The sequence below is a fragment of the Eucalyptus grandis genome, chromosome 11 (genome assembly GCF_016545825.1).
Source record: "Eucalyptus grandis isolate ANBG69807.140 chromosome 11, ASM1654582v1, whole genome shotgun sequence".
Lineage (NCBI taxonomy): Eukaryota > Viridiplantae > Streptophyta > Magnoliopsida > Myrtales > Myrtaceae > Eucalyptus > Eucalyptus grandis.
Window position 1 is genome coordinate 39,154,900 of NC_052622.1, and position 17,253 is coordinate 39,172,152.

General features: G+C 38.4%; 2 protein-coding genes across 3 annotated transcripts; one reads left to right on the forward strand and one right to left on the reverse strand.

Annotated features, from left to right (window-relative positions):
* Nucleotides 1–443: 443 nt before the first annotated feature.
* LOC104441251 (uncharacterized protein C12B10.15c) lies at nucleotides 444–4,755 on the forward strand. 2 transcript variants are annotated; one of them, XM_039304505.1, is made up of 5 exons: nucleotides 444–689; nucleotides 811–903; nucleotides 2,751–2,932; nucleotides 3,932–4,041; nucleotides 4,621–4,755. In XM_039304505.1, exons 1-4 carry the CDS (start codon nucleotides 539–541, stop codon nucleotides 4,004–4,006), a joined length of 501 nt encoding a protein of 166 aa, XP_039160439.1. In that variant the 5' UTR covers nucleotides 444–538; the 3' UTR covers nucleotides 4,007–4,041; nucleotides 4,621–4,755. The 2 variants fall into 2 exon arrangements, with proteins under 2 accessions (XP_039160439.1, XP_010052593.1); XM_010054291.3 differs by lacking the exon at nucleotides 4,621–4,755 and having other exon boundaries at nucleotides 445–689; nucleotides 3,932–4,461.
* Nucleotides 4,756–5,615: 860 nt separating this feature from the next.
* Nucleotides 5,616–14,203, reverse strand: LOC104441252 (protein NARROW LEAF 1). Its single transcript, XM_010054292.3, has 6 exons — nucleotides 14,033–14,203; nucleotides 12,886–13,535; nucleotides 12,242–12,385; nucleotides 10,617–10,857; nucleotides 7,140–7,640; nucleotides 5,616–6,523 (listed from the first exon to the last, which is right to left on the reverse strand). The coding sequence occupies exons 2-6, from the start codon at nucleotides 13,378–13,380 to the stop codon at nucleotides 6,126–6,128; spliced, it is 1,779 nt and encodes a 592-aa protein (XP_010052594.1). The 5' UTR covers nucleotides 13,381–13,535; nucleotides 14,033–14,203; the 3' UTR covers nucleotides 5,616–6,125.
* Between the last annotated feature and the right edge of the window lie 3,050 nt (nucleotides 14,204–17,253).

A 17,253-nucleotide genomic window follows, 5' to 3' on the forward strand; every position in this document is an offset into this window, starting at 1 on the left:
CTCATTTCATCTTTTCTCTTAACCAACTGCTCCCTTGGACTACTAAAATGCCCTTTTAATCTCTTTCTCGATGATCTTGACGCATGACATGCTTTATTGCTAATTTGTTCATTTGATTTGTAAACTTATGTTTTAAGATAGTCAAATAAGCAAAACTTCTTCATTGAGCTTTTATACGATAAGGATTGATTGATTCACTTTTGGTTGTGTGTTTCACAATCCAAATTAACAAGACAAACTAGTCGGTGACATGTCTTAATAAGTCAACCTATAATTATTTTCTTTTCTTACAAGGATAATTTGGGTTGATATGGTCCATCTTATAGTTAGAAATAGCGCTTGAATTAAATTGACTATATTAGCACCAGCCATCCTCTCTTTTTTTTAGATTTAAATATATTTCGCCAGTTTGTCTTATAGTTAGAAATAGCGCGGGAAAATTTGGTTCTATGCAATAAAGAGAGTGACAACTGCAGAATTAGGGCTTGTGGGCGGTCGTTTTGAAGAAGAAAGAAAGAAGACAGAATTCGGGTTGAAAATGGATTGTTCGATGGGTTCAACGGGCGCAATCGAGTTGACGGAGTCGGAATCGTCGGTGAATCTGAGCGGCGGCGTGCACCTCCTCCCCTGCACCATCAAGCACGACGGGCCCTGTGCCGTTTCTCACTACTTCAAGCCCAGAGCAACTGGTTCGTATCTTGCCCGCAAAAATCGAACCGAATCCGTCTCATTTTCTCGACGTTTTCGCGCGCGCGTGCGTGTCTGTGTCGGTCGGGTGACTTGGGTTTTGATTGTCGTATTCCCTTTCAGGAACGGAGGCCGATGGGTTGGCGGTGCAGGAGGCTTACTTCCGGGGGAGGAAGTTGCAGGGCGCCGCCCTTCCGCTTCCTCATGGATATTCCGGTAATTTGGTCGTTGTGGCCTTTTTGGATTTGTCATTCTGTTGCAATTTTCTCCCTTTCTTCTATAGAATCGCGAATAGTTTATTTCTGGAGTTATCTTCTAGGTGTGTATTCTCAGGTTGTTGTAGCTGCCTACTGTTGATGTTTGTTTTGCTAATCCACGCATTTTATATATGGTGCTCGCCTTACTTGCGCGTGGTTTCTGCAATAAATTGGGGAGTGCATCATTTCGTGTTTCCATGTAGGGAACCTTTGTAAGCGGTCTTTTCTGATTTGGACATTTCCCGCAAAATTAACACTGACATTTTCGCTGGATGGAAGAGACTAGTAACCTGTTTCCCTCGAAGTTAATCTGGATAATTTCCACTAGAAGGGGTTTTGTTGCTTTGCTTTTTTTTTTTTTTTTTTTTTTTTTTTTTGAAGGTGGGGGGTGGTATGGGGTATGGGGGCATAATTTGGGAAGTAACCATGATCAGCATGTAACCATTTGAGGATCTGGGATAGACAAGGTATATGAAATGCGGACGGATATGTTCCCTGAAAGGTGGGAGCAGGGTCACCCAACCATCTAGTTATCAGTGTAGGCCAGGAAAGCATCTGTCTGTTTTGGTTTTTAGCTTTTCTTTTCTATGCATCTTGTCGGTCAAGAATTGCGGCTATTATAAGAATGATCTAGAGGGGAGAAACTTTCGAGCCTTTGGGAATCAGGGATCTTTTTGTGCATGCTTGTGCACTCGTGTGGGGAGTGCATGTGGGGCTGCATGTGTGTGTGTATGGGAGGGTGGGTTGGGGCTTTCTTTTTTTTCTGTGAACATTGTAAAGATTGGAGGATTTCAATCGGTTTATTTATGTGTTAAGGGATGCCAATGGTGTGTTTTATGAAAATATCTTGTTTCTTTTCATTTGATCTTTGTAATGATTTCTCCATTGATTGCAAGTTTATGGTGTTAAATTATGTCTGTTTTTCAAGAGAAATATATTTTTCTTGGTCTCTTGCCAATGTAAATCTCAATGAATTTGCCCAATACAATTTTCTGACTTTTGTTGTTAATGATTCACTTGAGAATTATTCAATTTCATTGCACTTGTTCTTCTTTTGAAGTACTATTTCTGTAATTCAGCATTTGATTGTTAGGAGCCTAAGCTGCAACTCCTCAGGAGACTGAGGGGATGTCCAGGGTGGGTTTTACTTTAGCTTTTAGAGTTTGCTATTAGATTTTCATTTAATATTGATCGCCTTGAATCTATGAAAACATGCATATTCTAATGGTGAATGTCACCTGAAAGTTCCCATCATTTACATTTAATTTTGGGGTATATTTACTTATAATGTTGGTGGGAAAGCTCAACCTAGCACCCCCTTTATTTTCTTAATCCGGTGGTTAATGTCTAAGATTTTTGGATGAAATCTTGGAAACTTCTTCACTATCGCTTGCATATGTTTCTGTCCAGTGCGTGAAGGAGATTTTTCCACAAGCTGGAAGGCTTCTATGGTTTATGGATTAAGGCTCTTCTTGTCAATCTCCACTTACTGTACTGATGATATCTTTTAGCTGGATTAGTTCACTCGTTCATTTTTATTGATGTTTTGTGGCCGCTCCATTTATGCTCTAGGTTCTATATCATTATTCCTTTTCTCATTGAAGGAAAAAAGGATTACCTGAGGGTGCTTTGTACTGGATAGGTGAGCTTTGCATTGGCAAAGTACAATCGCAATGCACATGATTAAAGAGCACATCGGAGACTTCAATGTTTTATCTAAACTTGTCACTGTTTTACATGTGCATGTTTCATGAGGTAGAGAGAAAACTTCTGATGGAACATGGAGGGAAAACTTCTTGCTTGCAGGTTTTGTCATAGGAAAGAAGACTTCTGGTGAGACAAGTGGTTCAGAAATCTCTGAAGGGAACGTCAACTTTTGGGAGATGAAAGCAAAATTTGGTAGTGTAACATATTGGAACCACGACTGTCTTCCATCACAAGATGATGCATTTTTGCGTTCTTTTCACTGGATTGCTGTTGCAGAGGCGGTAACTCTCTTCTCCTGATCGTTTGTGATATATTTCTACTGAAATTTCCTATTATTCCCTATAGTAATGCATGAAGTACCCAGACCAATCTGGTGCAAAATGCTTCTTTTTGTGTTCAATAAGCAGGTTTAGCTAATATTGTAGACTGGATGATTCTAAATTAATCTGATGAATATTAAGTACGTCTTTTGTGTCAATGCCCCTCACGTGGAGGCTCAATGATTGCTACCACTTTTTCTCCACTTAGGGTGTTTAACGTGTAATGGACCCTGTGTGCTCAGATTTGGAGCATGGGATTTTGTTTATTTGCATGTTTACTTGCTACTGTTCTGATTCGCATACTAAACAATTCATCCAGTGACTTTAGGGATGAGTTAAGGTTCATCTTTGTCTAGTGTAAGATTAGCTCTGGCATAAAGTGACAGTGCTGGTAAGAATTTTGTGGTAGTGTTAACTCTTTTTAACCGCAATGATGGTAGGACTTAAGACCAAGATTGACAGGAGTAGAGTGACAATGCTGGTAAGGATTTTGTGGTAGTGTTCACTTTTTTAAGTGCTATGACGTTAGGACTTAAAACTACTAACTGCACTGGAAGAAGAGCTTTAATCCTTTTAGGACTCTTGTTTGGGTTGAGTTAAATCAATGTGACCAGCAATCTTTACTGAAACTTCGCGGAAATTAGATGGATCTGTTTTAGACAATTTGCCCCCTTGTCTGAAGATATATACAGACCTTTGTGTCTTATTCTCTTTTCTTCCCAGCCAGAGATTCCAGAAGATATGTAAATGACAACTTGGAGCTTTTTAGCTAGATCCTACATGATTCTCACCAATGCTCAAGCACATTGTCCTAATTTGCTGTGTTTCATCCTAAGTTTCTTAACCTCATATACTTGTGTTGGAAGGGGCTTTACTTTGGATATTGAGATTGATTTGACTAATTATTCAGTATGGTTCTTGGTCTCTGATTCTAAATCACGATTTATCTGTTCGCTGCAGCTTCACAAGCCAGTGACAGCAGAAGATTTAGCTACTTCTTCAGTCCAAGGGAAAACTCAAATTGCTGAGAATTAGAATGTGATTGCTGGCTCTTCTCTCTGTGTGTGGAGGTTGGACATTTGGAGTGATACTAATACGGGCCCTTCATGCCTTCTTGCTTCCATTGCTGAACTTTGTCATGATCCCTAATGGCTTGCATACTCATGTCGTTTGTCCGTAGTAAATGACCCCAAATCATTACCCCCATACTCCTAAGTTCAGCTCAGTTAGTTCTCTGTCCCCTGTTTTTTGTGATTGGAAAGTGGCATCTGTACAATTGATGGTGATCTCAAAATCATCATAACATAGTTTTGTAAAAAGGATATTTGGAGTAAACTAGAAGCCTAGCAAGGAAGGTCGATGAAAGCATTCAAAAAGGTTCATATACTCAATTAGGGCGAGCAACTTGATCAGTTGACAAACGATTTTGTTGCTTTTTGAAGCATATACGCCAAAATATGTTGCAACTTTGATCGACTCCCTCTTGTTGACTTGATATCTCCTTGCGTTAAGGATCATTATGCTTAATGCTTGACGCACCTATCTTCTTAGTTTTGGTTTTAAATTTCTCTTTTTCGGCTGGTTAAGTTGACCTGTATCTAGTTGATTCAACTTTTGTACCATTCCTTGATTTCCTGATTATCTTGTAGGCTTGCTGCATAGAAGCTTTATTTCAAGTGGAGTCTGGTGACATCGTGTACGGACTGAATTATTTCTTCCTTGCACGGGGGACTTCACCTTTATTGTTGCATACTACCCTCAGCTTTATGTTTCTCTCCCTTTAATCGCCGTTGTCCAGTTGTAGTTTTGCTTAGCGTTCTTGTATTGTCTATTATGCCAATAACCCCACCAGCCATCGAAGTTGATGGAACCACGAAAGATAAACAAAAAGGGGGAAAAGGAGTGAAAAGTAAATAGTAACTTTAAGCTATAAACGCTATCAATTCTAATCAATGGCCGGACCACCTTTGAGGGCTGAGCTCGCCACCAGCTCTAACGCTGCCTTACCATCCTCCCGGAAGAGACGGGTGCCATCCTGTTCCAGGCGTTGGGCCTGAATGCAAAAGCTGTGTTCTTGCTTCAACGTGCGCATCAGATCGTCCCTCTTGATCCTCACCGCTCCTATCAATTTTGAGGTTTGTGTTGCAGGTAGTGACGGGCAAAAACACCACTTGTATCAATTTTGAGGTTAGGTAGTGACGGGCAAAAACCGCTTTTCCTATACCGTTCATCTTTCAATAATCCTCTCTCTTACTTTAAGTTGAAATCTTGGATGTGGAGTTATTCAACCAATAATTGAAAATATGATGTCGGCATGTCAAATCGAAGTCATTGTGACAATGGAAGGCTTGATTGTAATAGTAACTGTGCAAATTCAAAGATCGTATAGGATTAAATTGGGTGACATAATTGAGGGAAAAAAAGAAAATCAAAGTAGTCTTGATGCTTCATAGATTTATATGTATGCATGAACGAGCGTATCTATGTGTAAAATTCGATTTACAGGGCAAAATAAAATTATAATTCTCCAGTTGAAAATGAATCCGTGAAGTAGGGAATTACTTGGATATTAAAATGGAGTAGGAAAAAACACCCCATCCGATACTAAAGGCAGCGACGCACGATCAAGAGGGCACTTACCAAGAGAAATCAAAATATTTATCATTGCCAACCCAACAAAAGTTAGTAAAGGGCTTCCACGCAAGAAAAATAAAGAAAAAGAAATAATATCTCACTCATGTAACTTCCAGTACTTTCCATAAGTCCCTCTTGAGGAGTGCATTACAGCACAATTTTATTCTCTTTCAGCTAACTAATACAAATCAAAGAGAATTAGCATGAGTCCCCCCCGAATTTCTCCTTCTGTACCGTCCCCATTTTTCTACCTATACCGATGACTTTGGTTGCTCAAATGCCACATTATACACTAAAATAGGAAATACTCGAAGCTCATAATTATTACCCCTTAATGAACTAATAGCTATAGCCTCGATTTCAAACCATGAACTAGAGAGATTCGAGAACGCACCCAAGTGGACGCGAGCGTTCGTTCTTCTGGATGCCAACATGAAACTTGCCGTAGACGAAAATATGGCTTTTCCAAGCAAGATAATTAATCTTCTCCAGCTTCAAAATACGTGTTTGTTCTCTGCTACTAATGAAAATCCAACTGCTTTCTCCTCTTTGGCTCGGGCTCTCCCAGCTGCAATGAAACAGTGACCTCCGCGTCGGCATTACTTGCTAAAGCCGACAGGTTCCTGAGTTCGGAGTTCTCCTGCTGGTCGCTCCGATGGATAGGCGATCTTGCAGAACAGCTCGATATGAACTGATGTTCAATGCTGTGGGTTGCTTCAATCCCATCTTCTATTTGAAATTCTCTGTGCAGACCTTGGCAGGTGTCAATTTCGATGTTGCCCTGTTGGTTGTTCAAGCTGAAAGGCTCCATGTTTTCATCAGTTTTGTCTCTGAAAAGATGCCTAGAAGGAGGAGATGATTCTCCCACTGCTGAATCCACGTTTCCTGCAGAAGCATTTCTTTGTTCCAACACCGCAGCTACAATTGCCAAAAACAATGAAGAAGAAACAAAGAAACAGATATTAGATGTTAAGTAGCATGGCAACCGAGAAAACAACGAAAGAGAAACAAAGAAACAGATATAACAATTGCCAACCCAAAACATAAAGAACAGCAAACCTAAGACTCCTTGTTAACTACGCATACATTTCAACGCAGTTCATTTTTTAGTTCTCTAAAAACTGTTATATGACTGCAATATTATTAAATGGTACTGCTCAGGTTTAGCTAAAACACTTACCCAATTGTTTCAGTACAATTATCAAGTATTTTTGGAAAAAGGCTCCTAAAGAAAAAGTAAAATGCTCAAGAATGTCAAGAGACTAATAGCGTAGAACGTTTGCTTAGTGAAAACTATATGTAACGATTGAAGAGACCCACACAAACTAGTTAATTGACTTAGTAGGGCACACAAAAAAGCTGGTGAGAATATTCGGGCTAATTTTCCCCACAGTTATACTTGACTAGATTTTTAAGTATCTGTGCTATGAATCAGAAACATAAAAGCAACTTTAGAAATGTCAGACATGGGAGAGAAGTAAAAAAGCACAGCAAATCAGGAAATTTTCTCAGAAAACTTTCAGATAGTACAGACCTTGAAGACCTTCACTGGTTGTAATGAGATCGAGCTCAAGAAGATCAAGAAGACGCCCCAGATCAACTCCGCTAGTCCAATTCTCAGGAGGTTGGCCAACCTTTAACTTTAGGCGCCCCCGATTAGCTGTTCCTCCCCATATGATCCCCACTGGACACGGCTTCTCGCCATTAGGAGCAGTTAAGAGAATGAGGCTTCCACTATCACCTTCAAGATCAAATGTCTGCTGGTTCTCCCCAACTACGAGAAAATCAGTGAAGAAACATATTCCTTTTTCATCATTGTATTCAAGGGCATATGCCATGATTGTTCCGGTGGTCAAACCAGAGCTTCTTCCAACTTTGACCACCTGCCTTCCAATGAGACTGCCAATTGGGGACTGCAAGTCAATCTTGTTAACTTCACCAACCTCACCAATTCCTCTAACGGATGTAGTCACATTGTTCATATTAAAATCCTCAGCAAAAGGAATGAAGGCCCCATCTGCTCGCACAAATGTTTCTGCCACAGAACCAATTCAATTTGATATTTTAGTGAATGGGACCAAAAAAATGCACATTTGGCAAGAGATAGATCTCCTATTTACAGCCATCGGGAGACATTTTAGAAAAGAAAATTTATGACCTACTTAAACATCAGGAGATCTAATAAAATGTGAAGCAAGCCCCCATATATTATCTTTCAATCAAAGATCAGAATAAGGAAACCCCCGGAAATTCTACAGAGCAAGACAGCATATAGCTCAAAACCCATACAGTCTTCATTGGGAAATTTTGCTGCTTAGACTTATGATTACAAATCATCTGGAAACTGAAAGCACAGCCTCAGTGTCAAACCAAGCAACCAAAGACGCTAGAGCTTCTCCCATGTAATTCGATAATCTAGGAAGAAGAATTTAATGCCTATGATCACAAAGGCAACATGAAAAGAAATGTAAATAGAGCACGAGTGAATAAAAAATAAAAAATAATGATTGTCCAGTTATTGGAACAAGATGATCTAAGATTGAGAACTGAACATATCCAACGGAGCTAAGTATTTCAGTAACTACAGGAATTTAGCCAGCCTGGGAAAAAGGTAAAAGTTCTCATGAACCTGACAATACCTGTAGTTAACTAAATGGAATATAAAACGAAAGAACCACGAGACAAGTAAATAACATAAAACAGCTAAAAAAAATAAGGGTTGTCCAGTTATTGGGAGAAGATGATCTAAGATTGAGAACTGAACATATCCAATGGAGCTAGATATTTTAGCAACTACAGGAGTTTAGCCTGTCTGGGAAAAATGTAAAAGCTCTCAGGAACCTTACAATACCAGTAGTTAAGTATGTGGAATATAAAATGAAAGAACGGTGAGCCTTCATGCACAAAAGTTAAATGTTATGGTGAAAAAGAATATATTGTGGTCATCATGAAAACGAACAGTGAATTTGGAATAAGGAAGTGAGGCAGACTTAATCAAGTACTAGGGTAAATTCAATGGAGGTACGGATGGTTGGAAAAATCAAATCAGACATTCATCACAGTTCTTTGAATAAAGAAGGGGCATCCCAAAGCACGAGGCTCCCACACCGTGGGGTCCTGGGATGGTCAGATGTACACAATCTCATCCCTGCTTACTCAGAGGTTGTTTTTGGGACTCGAAGTTGTGGCCTCCGAGTCATAGTGGAGTAACCTTACCATTATACCAAGGCTCGACCTTCATTACAGTGCTTTGAACAAGTTAAATCAAAGAACTACTGACCCGGTTATACCTTTGCTGAAAGCATACATAGATAGTTTAAGGATAATTACAAGGCAAGTCCTAAAACTTGTCAATTTTGTGCAATTAAGTTCTAGAACTTCCATTTCGTTAATTTAACTCCTAAACTTTGCAACTTTGATGCATTTTAAGCCCTTCCTTCCATTGACAGAAGGACTCAATTGGACCAAAAGTTACAAACTTTAGGACTCAAAAGCACAAAATGGAAGTTTGAGACCTTAAGTACACGAGGTTGACAAGTTTTAGGACTTGCCCTGTAATTACATCTTGTTTGGGCTACTGGATTTATGTTCTTAACTTTCTGGCGTTCCAAATAGTTAATGAATAAAGAAGCTAACAGCGTAACAAGTATTACTGTTAAATGCCCAAGTTATAGCTCCCAGCGACTGCGCTCAAACAATTTTGCTCCTATGAGCAGGCAAGGGCATAGAACACGGAGATCCATGTGACGTCAGTTATTATGGTGGTGCTTTAATTTGCACTGGTATCATTTAAAGGTACAAGACAGAAGTATGATAGAAGATCTGTAGTTTAAGAAAAGAAGACATGGGCACAAATGTCCATAATTCACATCTATGACAAACAACAGTAAGAGTAGCTGCAGCACAGAACATTTTCCCCTGAAGTGGAGTCAGCTACATGGATCCTATATAACCAAAGGAAAGATTTGTTTTGTCAGCTAGTAGAATCCATCTGTTTGACAAAGGAATCACCTACTGTCGAAAGGAGTACTCGGTTTCTGAAGGTGAACACAGAATTTTCTCCCAAGCTACCCTAGAGGAATAGTCAACTGTCAATGGAGTAGGAAGATCCCAAATAAATTTTTAAGGAGACTTCATTCTTTGCCCCTCAACTTGAGAACTGATAAACTTCTCTAATGAGGATATATAACAGTGAGAGAGCCTGTTCTGCTAGAACAAGTATCAGTTTGTCCACCCCCAGAGAGAGATCGTAGTCTCTTATAGTATAAAGTTGAGTTAAAGAATTTTTTGAAAAACCTAAAGCTCCCAAGTCCTGAGTTTTCTCAAAAGGTCTTCACCATAAGTAAAATAACAAAAAGCAAATCAAGCATTGTTATGTGGGGAAAGAAACATTTTCTTAAGGAAAATGACCACATCAATACCAAGAAGATGAACATTGACTTTCCACCAACAATCTTGAAGCAAGAACATGAAAAACTACATCCCAATCCACCTAATCCATCTCCACACTTCCACTCCATAACTTCCAAGTTGATGTAAATCCACAAAAGCTGATACATGAAGCTATGACATGAAGTAAAAAGGAAGATCAGACAAAGTGCTTGAGGACCAGTCTTGCTCCCATTGCCAACTTATGTGGCTTCCACAGCATGTCTGGGGTTTATCTTGATACAAAAGCTCTTCCCTATTTGTTTCCGTAAAGGCATATACAGGGTACACATCTTATCACGCCTGATGAGAAAATGTGCAGCCACAAGTATGGTATAGAGAAAAGTATTATCAGATTAATGCTGCAAATATGAATGTTACAGATCTGTGCTTCGCTTGTTTTGTCCCTCCTTAGAAGGCTGTCTGACAACGGAAGATTTATCCTTGTCTATCTCCTTAAATTAGCATTCACTTTGATTAACAAATAAATAAAAACAGATTGTACAAATCCATGAAAGATTGCTTCAAAGGTTTATTCTGTAAGTATCATCCCAGATGATGACAATCCAGGATCCAGTATTACCTGGATTGTTAGCGGCAAAGATGCCATACCATAGATCATCCGTTATAAAAGATGTAGCCCTCTCAACAGCACCAAGATAGACACCCGGTCCAAGGCTAGGCGGTAAAGGGTGAAACATTTTCTGATTTGGATAGTCCAAATCTACTGCCACATGCCGATTTGTCAGGAAACCCACTTGTTGATTACCAGTGCGGCTTCTCACTATAGCACCCAGGGTTCCATATGTCTCTTGACTTGCAACCTGAACAAATTTGAAAACATAGAAGAGAGGATTAGAGACGAAGATGAACCAATAGATCCTAGAGCAAAGGTAATAATGCTTGAGTTATGGGGAAAAAGAGGAATGAGCTATGGCCTTTAACATATTAAACTGGACGAGCTAATGATACCAAGATTTGGAGTCAATGTAAGATACGTCAATGGAGACTAACATTAAAATGGGAAAAAATGTAGCCACTCGAAAAAAGGGATGCGCCAGAACCTGATATTTTGTAGTCCAACATTTCCAATGTTAATATACTTAATGATGAAACTTTCAGTTTCTTAACTTCAATACCAACAACAAATATCAATTTGACTGTAGCAAGATATCAACATGTACGTCATGAAGGTGCTGCTGGTAAAGAAAGACAAAGATTATGACATAAGACAGCTTCTGATGGTATTTTCACTAAATCATCAGCTCTGAGAGAGAGAGAGAGAGAGAGAGAGAGAGAGAGAGAGAGAGAATAGATATTTTAAAAGTGATACTAGAAGCAAAATACTGATGGATAACAAGAAAAAAGAATTTAAGGACCTAGATTCCTGTCCTCACTCCCATGATCTCTTATACAAAATTTCGAGCAGCCCTTAAAGGATGAGACTTTCTACTTAACATAGTTATAATGAGGAGACAACTTGAAAAGAACTCATCATACAGATTTCAAAAATAAAGAAAAGTCAGATGTTACCTACATAGTGAAATTAGAAAAGCCACTTATTATTTATTCAGAGGAATTTTATCTACTCATTGTGTCTCATGTTTCAATTTTCTCAATCTTAAGCAAAGGCTTAACCGTAGGAATCCCACACCAAGTCCAACAAATCAAATTTCACTTCCTCAAAACCTTAATGCACTTGAAGTTGAAGCTAAACTCAAGGAAAGTCTCCAACCAAGATACTTCACCACCTTCTTATTTATTTCTACTCAATCAAATCAAGATGATTCCAATTACCCCAGCACTTTCTAGTCAGTTATTTTCAGGAACTCAAATAATAACTACTTTCCTCTCTTTTCTTTCCTTTGTTATTCGTCTCTCTTTCAAGAGAAGATGACCTACTCTCCTTGTATGTCATCCACTATAGAGTAAGCATTGAGAGTTAAGATATGTAGAATTGTATAAGCATAAGAACATTGAGACAACTCCAAATAGTACCGCAAATGGAGAAACTTAAAGCAGAGCATTAAAATAATTCTTATAGTATTATGATTAGGAAATTTAGTACTCATCATAAAAATTGTAGCAATAGAAGAATATTCATGCCTAATATTAAGTATCCATATCCTGATTGGAAAAGAATTATGTTCATTGCATGTCATTTACTGCATATTGTATGAGAAATAAGAAAGGAGAATAGTAGGATACCTGAGAACCAGAGCCAATACATGGATCGCTACCCCGCAAGCCATCTACAAGCTCATTGTATAACTGCTCTTTTGGAGTAGGTGCTGGTGCACCATAATAAGAAAATTCCACAACATCTACCTCACACCATACCCCTCCTGGCCCCTGCACATCCATTGTAGAGGCAGTCAGCTTCTGTGAATTTATAAGGCCCAAAATCACATATTTAATCCAGCTCAATATGTCCCATGACAGAGTAGATGTTCCAAGACCTTTAGTTTACTCTGCTAGGGTTCTCAATTTATTCCATTGAAGCTTTTGTGCCATGCTAATTGCAGTCTATTTGACCAATTAAAGTTGGAAGACTGAAACTAACCACATTGTCAGCAGCTCAGCAAAAGCACAACAAACAAATATATCTTTGTAATTTCAAACACAAGTGACCTAAAAATTGCTTCTTCAATCCTCTCTCACCTGCGATAGATGAGTTAAGTCATTTCTTGATAAGGTATCCTTGATATTATTAAGTAGTAAAGCAGAAAATTTTATGTTGTTCAGCTCAAAATACATTAAAGGATCTCATGGATAATTAAAAAAAAAGTTACATAAAAAGATTAACGAAATTCATGATCCAAACTTAGAAGAGAGGGACCAATTTATTTCACCTCAAGGGCTGCAGGTAGACACTGGATGCGGCTGAGCCATTGTTTGTGAACTTTTCGGGCAACAAAGACTAGAATTGCTGGTATATTGGTCAGAACCCCACGTCGAATACGAAAACCAATGGCCGTTCCAAGACTAAACCGACGCAAAATCTTGCTGTGGAATGCCCTAATGGTCATCAGTTCAAGCAAGGTTGTAGCTTGCTGCCCCATTGGCAACTGACCCAGAGTTTCAGGAAGCACCCCTTTTTGAAGGTTCCCAAAATAGTTTGCCCTACCTTCTGCCGCATCTGTCAGACGGCTCGAAGTAGGCCATGAGAAATAAGCAGCATTACTTTCAGATAGCTGCCCACCAGAGGCAAAAGGCTGTAGAGGAGATGGACTTGAAGACAGCAAATTCTGATGATTGCAGTAGTTTCTTTCCAAATCTAGAGCTGACTCCTCTGACTGCGCCGATCCAGATGGCTGAAATGCCAAGTCTAGTCTTGTTCTGTCCATATTTATGCTCTAGCAAACAATACGGACTGAATAGCTCGAAGTACACCCAATATCCAAAATTCACACTAAAATACTCCAGCCCCAGTTTAATTAACGCCCCCGCAAAATCACATTTTTCTAAAAGGTTCACATCTTCAGACGATTATCGATTTCATCTACAAAGTCAGAGAGGAAAGTTCTTTCTGATAAGGAACTGCAGAGTCAACTACAAAGCAAGCGCTATCAAATTCGTGTAAGCACGCCAGCAATAACAAAACACAAGCCCATTGAAAGCTGAAAATTCGGTCGATACAAAGCTATGCGTTGAAAATCACATTGATTGAGGGGGCAAGTTTTCAGAAGCTCCACATAGGGTAACTCCAATTTATTGCTTCAGAGCTCAAATAAAGAAGAAGGAGGAGGAGGAGAAGAATCCAAACAAGGGACAAAGCCATCGACTGAGACAACGCAAAACCCAGATGAGATAGAAATGTGAAATCTTAATGCAGAGGCAAAATCTGCAACCCAGAGAAGAAATCACACTGGGGTCGCTGATTGCGATAAGGAAGAACCCGGCAAATGGGTTATTGAAGAAGCGCGAGGGTGGAGACAGTGTAACAATTGGCAGCTGTCTTCCTTATCTTAGTGACGAAATGAGAAGAGAACGACTCACTGATAAAAAATGGAAGACCCTGAACTCGGACTCGAAGCAGCATCCACGACCATGAGTGAGGTCCTCGTGTCCATAGAAATAGAAATTTGCCTGCAGAGAAGAGAGAGAGAGAGAGAGAGATCGTCAAGTCTTGAGGAGACTCGGAGAAGTGGCAGTGTATAAACTATATGGACTTTGGGCGCCTGTACATATAAATAAGAAATATCTAGGATCTGCAACAACTATTTTATTATTGGGCTTCACTACTTATTAAATTCGACCCTTTTCCCACATCTCTCTCCCCTCCTCTTCTCTTTTGCTGTCTTCCTCATCTTTTCTTTCTAAAGTTTCATTCTTTTGGCCTCTCATGGGGATTTACTCCAAAATTAAAAAGAAAAAAGAAAAAAGAAAAAATTAGTGTGTTGGTTAGAAAAATTATAAATAAAAAAAACTAAAAATAAACAATATGCTTTTGATGTCAGTCTTTGTTAATATTTTGTATGCCTAGCAATTATGGAGAAGGAGGGTGGAAGATGTTAATGGTGGAGGAAAGGAGGAGGAGAAAAGATTGGTTTTCTTGGATGCTACTTGATATCTCGATTGGTGGTGGGGAGACTTGGCAAAACCAAAAGAAAAGGAAGATTGGTGGTGGGGAGGATTAGGGCCCATGCATATTTGCTCCCCAAAGCTAGCACACTTATCTAGTCTAATAATTCAATTCCCACTTATCACAAAAGTGGGGATAAGGTAAGTGAGCATTGTTCTCTTTGTTCTGTTGGTCATGGGCCTTGGTTGATCTACTAACATGAAGGCATGAAGTCCATAGTTTCTTGTAATTTCTCTAGAGTTTGGTCATGCTCCAAACAACTTATTCGTCATGTGAATTTTGCCTAGGCCCCATCTACCTTAAGAATGGTTTTGCAAAAACAGCAACATAATTTACTTCAAGGACTCTTGTAAAAGTAACCACTTGTTTATTTGAGCAAATCTTAAGCCCATCGAAGACATAAAATCACTCTAGTTTGTGAGTAGTATTGTCGGTCTTGGACTCCCAGCTGGCATCATGATGGGGTAGGGGTGACGGGCTCGACCAATGATTAGTAGTACTCAAGTAAAATTTGCAACCTTAAGTCCCTTAGAGGTGCTTTATATAATTTGCCAATGTTAAGCATACTTTCTTCGAGCAAAATGTTAGGGTAACTTGTATGTTTGTTTTAACTTAAAGAAATTTTATAGCAACTTTATTTATTACCCACTAGAATGTGTATAAATTTCCAAGAGAAAATAAAAATAAAATCGGAATCTATTTTTCAATATAAGCACATTTTGAAAATTTTGAGCATGTCGAAGTGCATGAGCCATAAAATTTTAAAAAAAAAGTAAAAATAAAATTAAAACCACTCCAAAAACCTTTCTACACCGACTTTTCAACTTTTAGATAAATTAAGGCTCCGTTCGTTTCGCGGAAAATGATTTCGGGAAAAAATTTTCCAATTTTCTGTCGTTCGTTTCATGGAAAATGAATTCCTAGGAGAAATGTTTTCCATGAAAGGAAAAAAGTCTTCTAAATTAAGGAAAAGTGGAAAAGATTTTCCTCACTTGCTCTCTTATCTTACATCTCTACAAATCCTCGTTTCCTCTTTCCCTTTCTTTTTCTTCTTTTCTTTTTTTGTTAGAATTATTTTTTAATTTTCTTTTTCTTTTTTTATTCGAATTATTTTTATGAGAGTTTGAAATTTGACTTTTAAAACATCAAATATTAACAAAACGTGAAATTGGACTTTTAGAGACTTTTGAAATACTTCTCAAAATTACTATATTTTAAATTTGACAAGAACCTCAATATTCATTCAAGGCACACCCAAATTTGAATTATCTAATCTCATAGGAAGCATTGGCACTTTAAATTGCTACCATTTTCAAAAGATTATTTAATTTGAACTAGAATTGACGGAGAGTTGACCAAAATTTGATCGACGACGTACAACACTTTTTAAATCTAAAAAATGGGTTATGCTTGTTGGAAAAAGTCTTTAGATAATCATATTGCCAAGCAAATTCCCTAATCAACTTTTCAATCTTTGGAAATAGTCGCCCGTTTTTTGTGGTGTTGGGCTTGTGAATTTTAGAATTTAACTGCATGTGATGAAATTAAGGATTGCAAACATCTCAACAATAAAAAATTTGACCGATCAAATGCTGGATAAGAAAGTAATCGCAGATCAAATTTTAGTTGAACAATCTCGAATGAAAGGAATAGGAAAAAGAAATAAAGGCAAACAAAGATGACAAGAATGATTGGGATGTTTTATGGCTTTAACCTCATGCATGTGAGTTTTTTAACCTTATTTCCATGTTAGGAATCCCCATTCAATTCTTAAGTAAGCCAGGCTTACATTACATCCAAGTAGAAAAATTGATTTGGATCATGTGATTATGAGAGAGTTCAAGAACCGGAAAAGTGATCACCAATTTTAACCTAGGTGTGTCAGTCTTTGATCCAATTTTGATCTTCCCAGGAAGATCGCCCATTCAAAAGGACTACGCCTAACCAAACTTTACAATCCTTTGGAAACACTGTGTTAATCCAAGATTACTTGAATGTTCTCACAGGAAATGCCGAGTAACGCCAATGAACTCCACTTCTTGATTTGCATGAAAACCCACTAATGTGTATATCAACCCTGCCAAATCCCCGACAAGATTATGCATTTCTCACCAAGCCAATTGATATTACGTATGGAAGATAAAAGCCTCTCAGACTATCACCAATTAAAGTTGTTTAAAGAAAAATGGCCATGAATTAATGATGACCAAGAAAATGATGGAAGAATTTTTCCTAGATTAAGTAATTTTTAGGAAATGATGAATTGGATTCTCAAGAATCAATGGAAACATTTTCAAGGTCCATATAATATGAATAGCTCGAGCAATGGCGTAAGTAAATATTAAAAACAAATATTGAATGGGATGTGTGGCCAAAGCACGAATAAAATGCATTTGAATACCATTATGACTTCAGAACAAGTTTTAAAGGATTATCAAGAGGTGGATACCTCCTCGCATGATCTTGTGTTTGCTTTAAAACTTGCGACTATTGGTTATACCAAAAAATGATCAAGTCGTCAACATGGAAGAGCGTGTGACTAATATGTGAACATGAGCAATCATGTGACTAATGTGTGACTAATGTATGAACAATGTCATGCATGTGACACATTGTTGATGACCACATCGATATT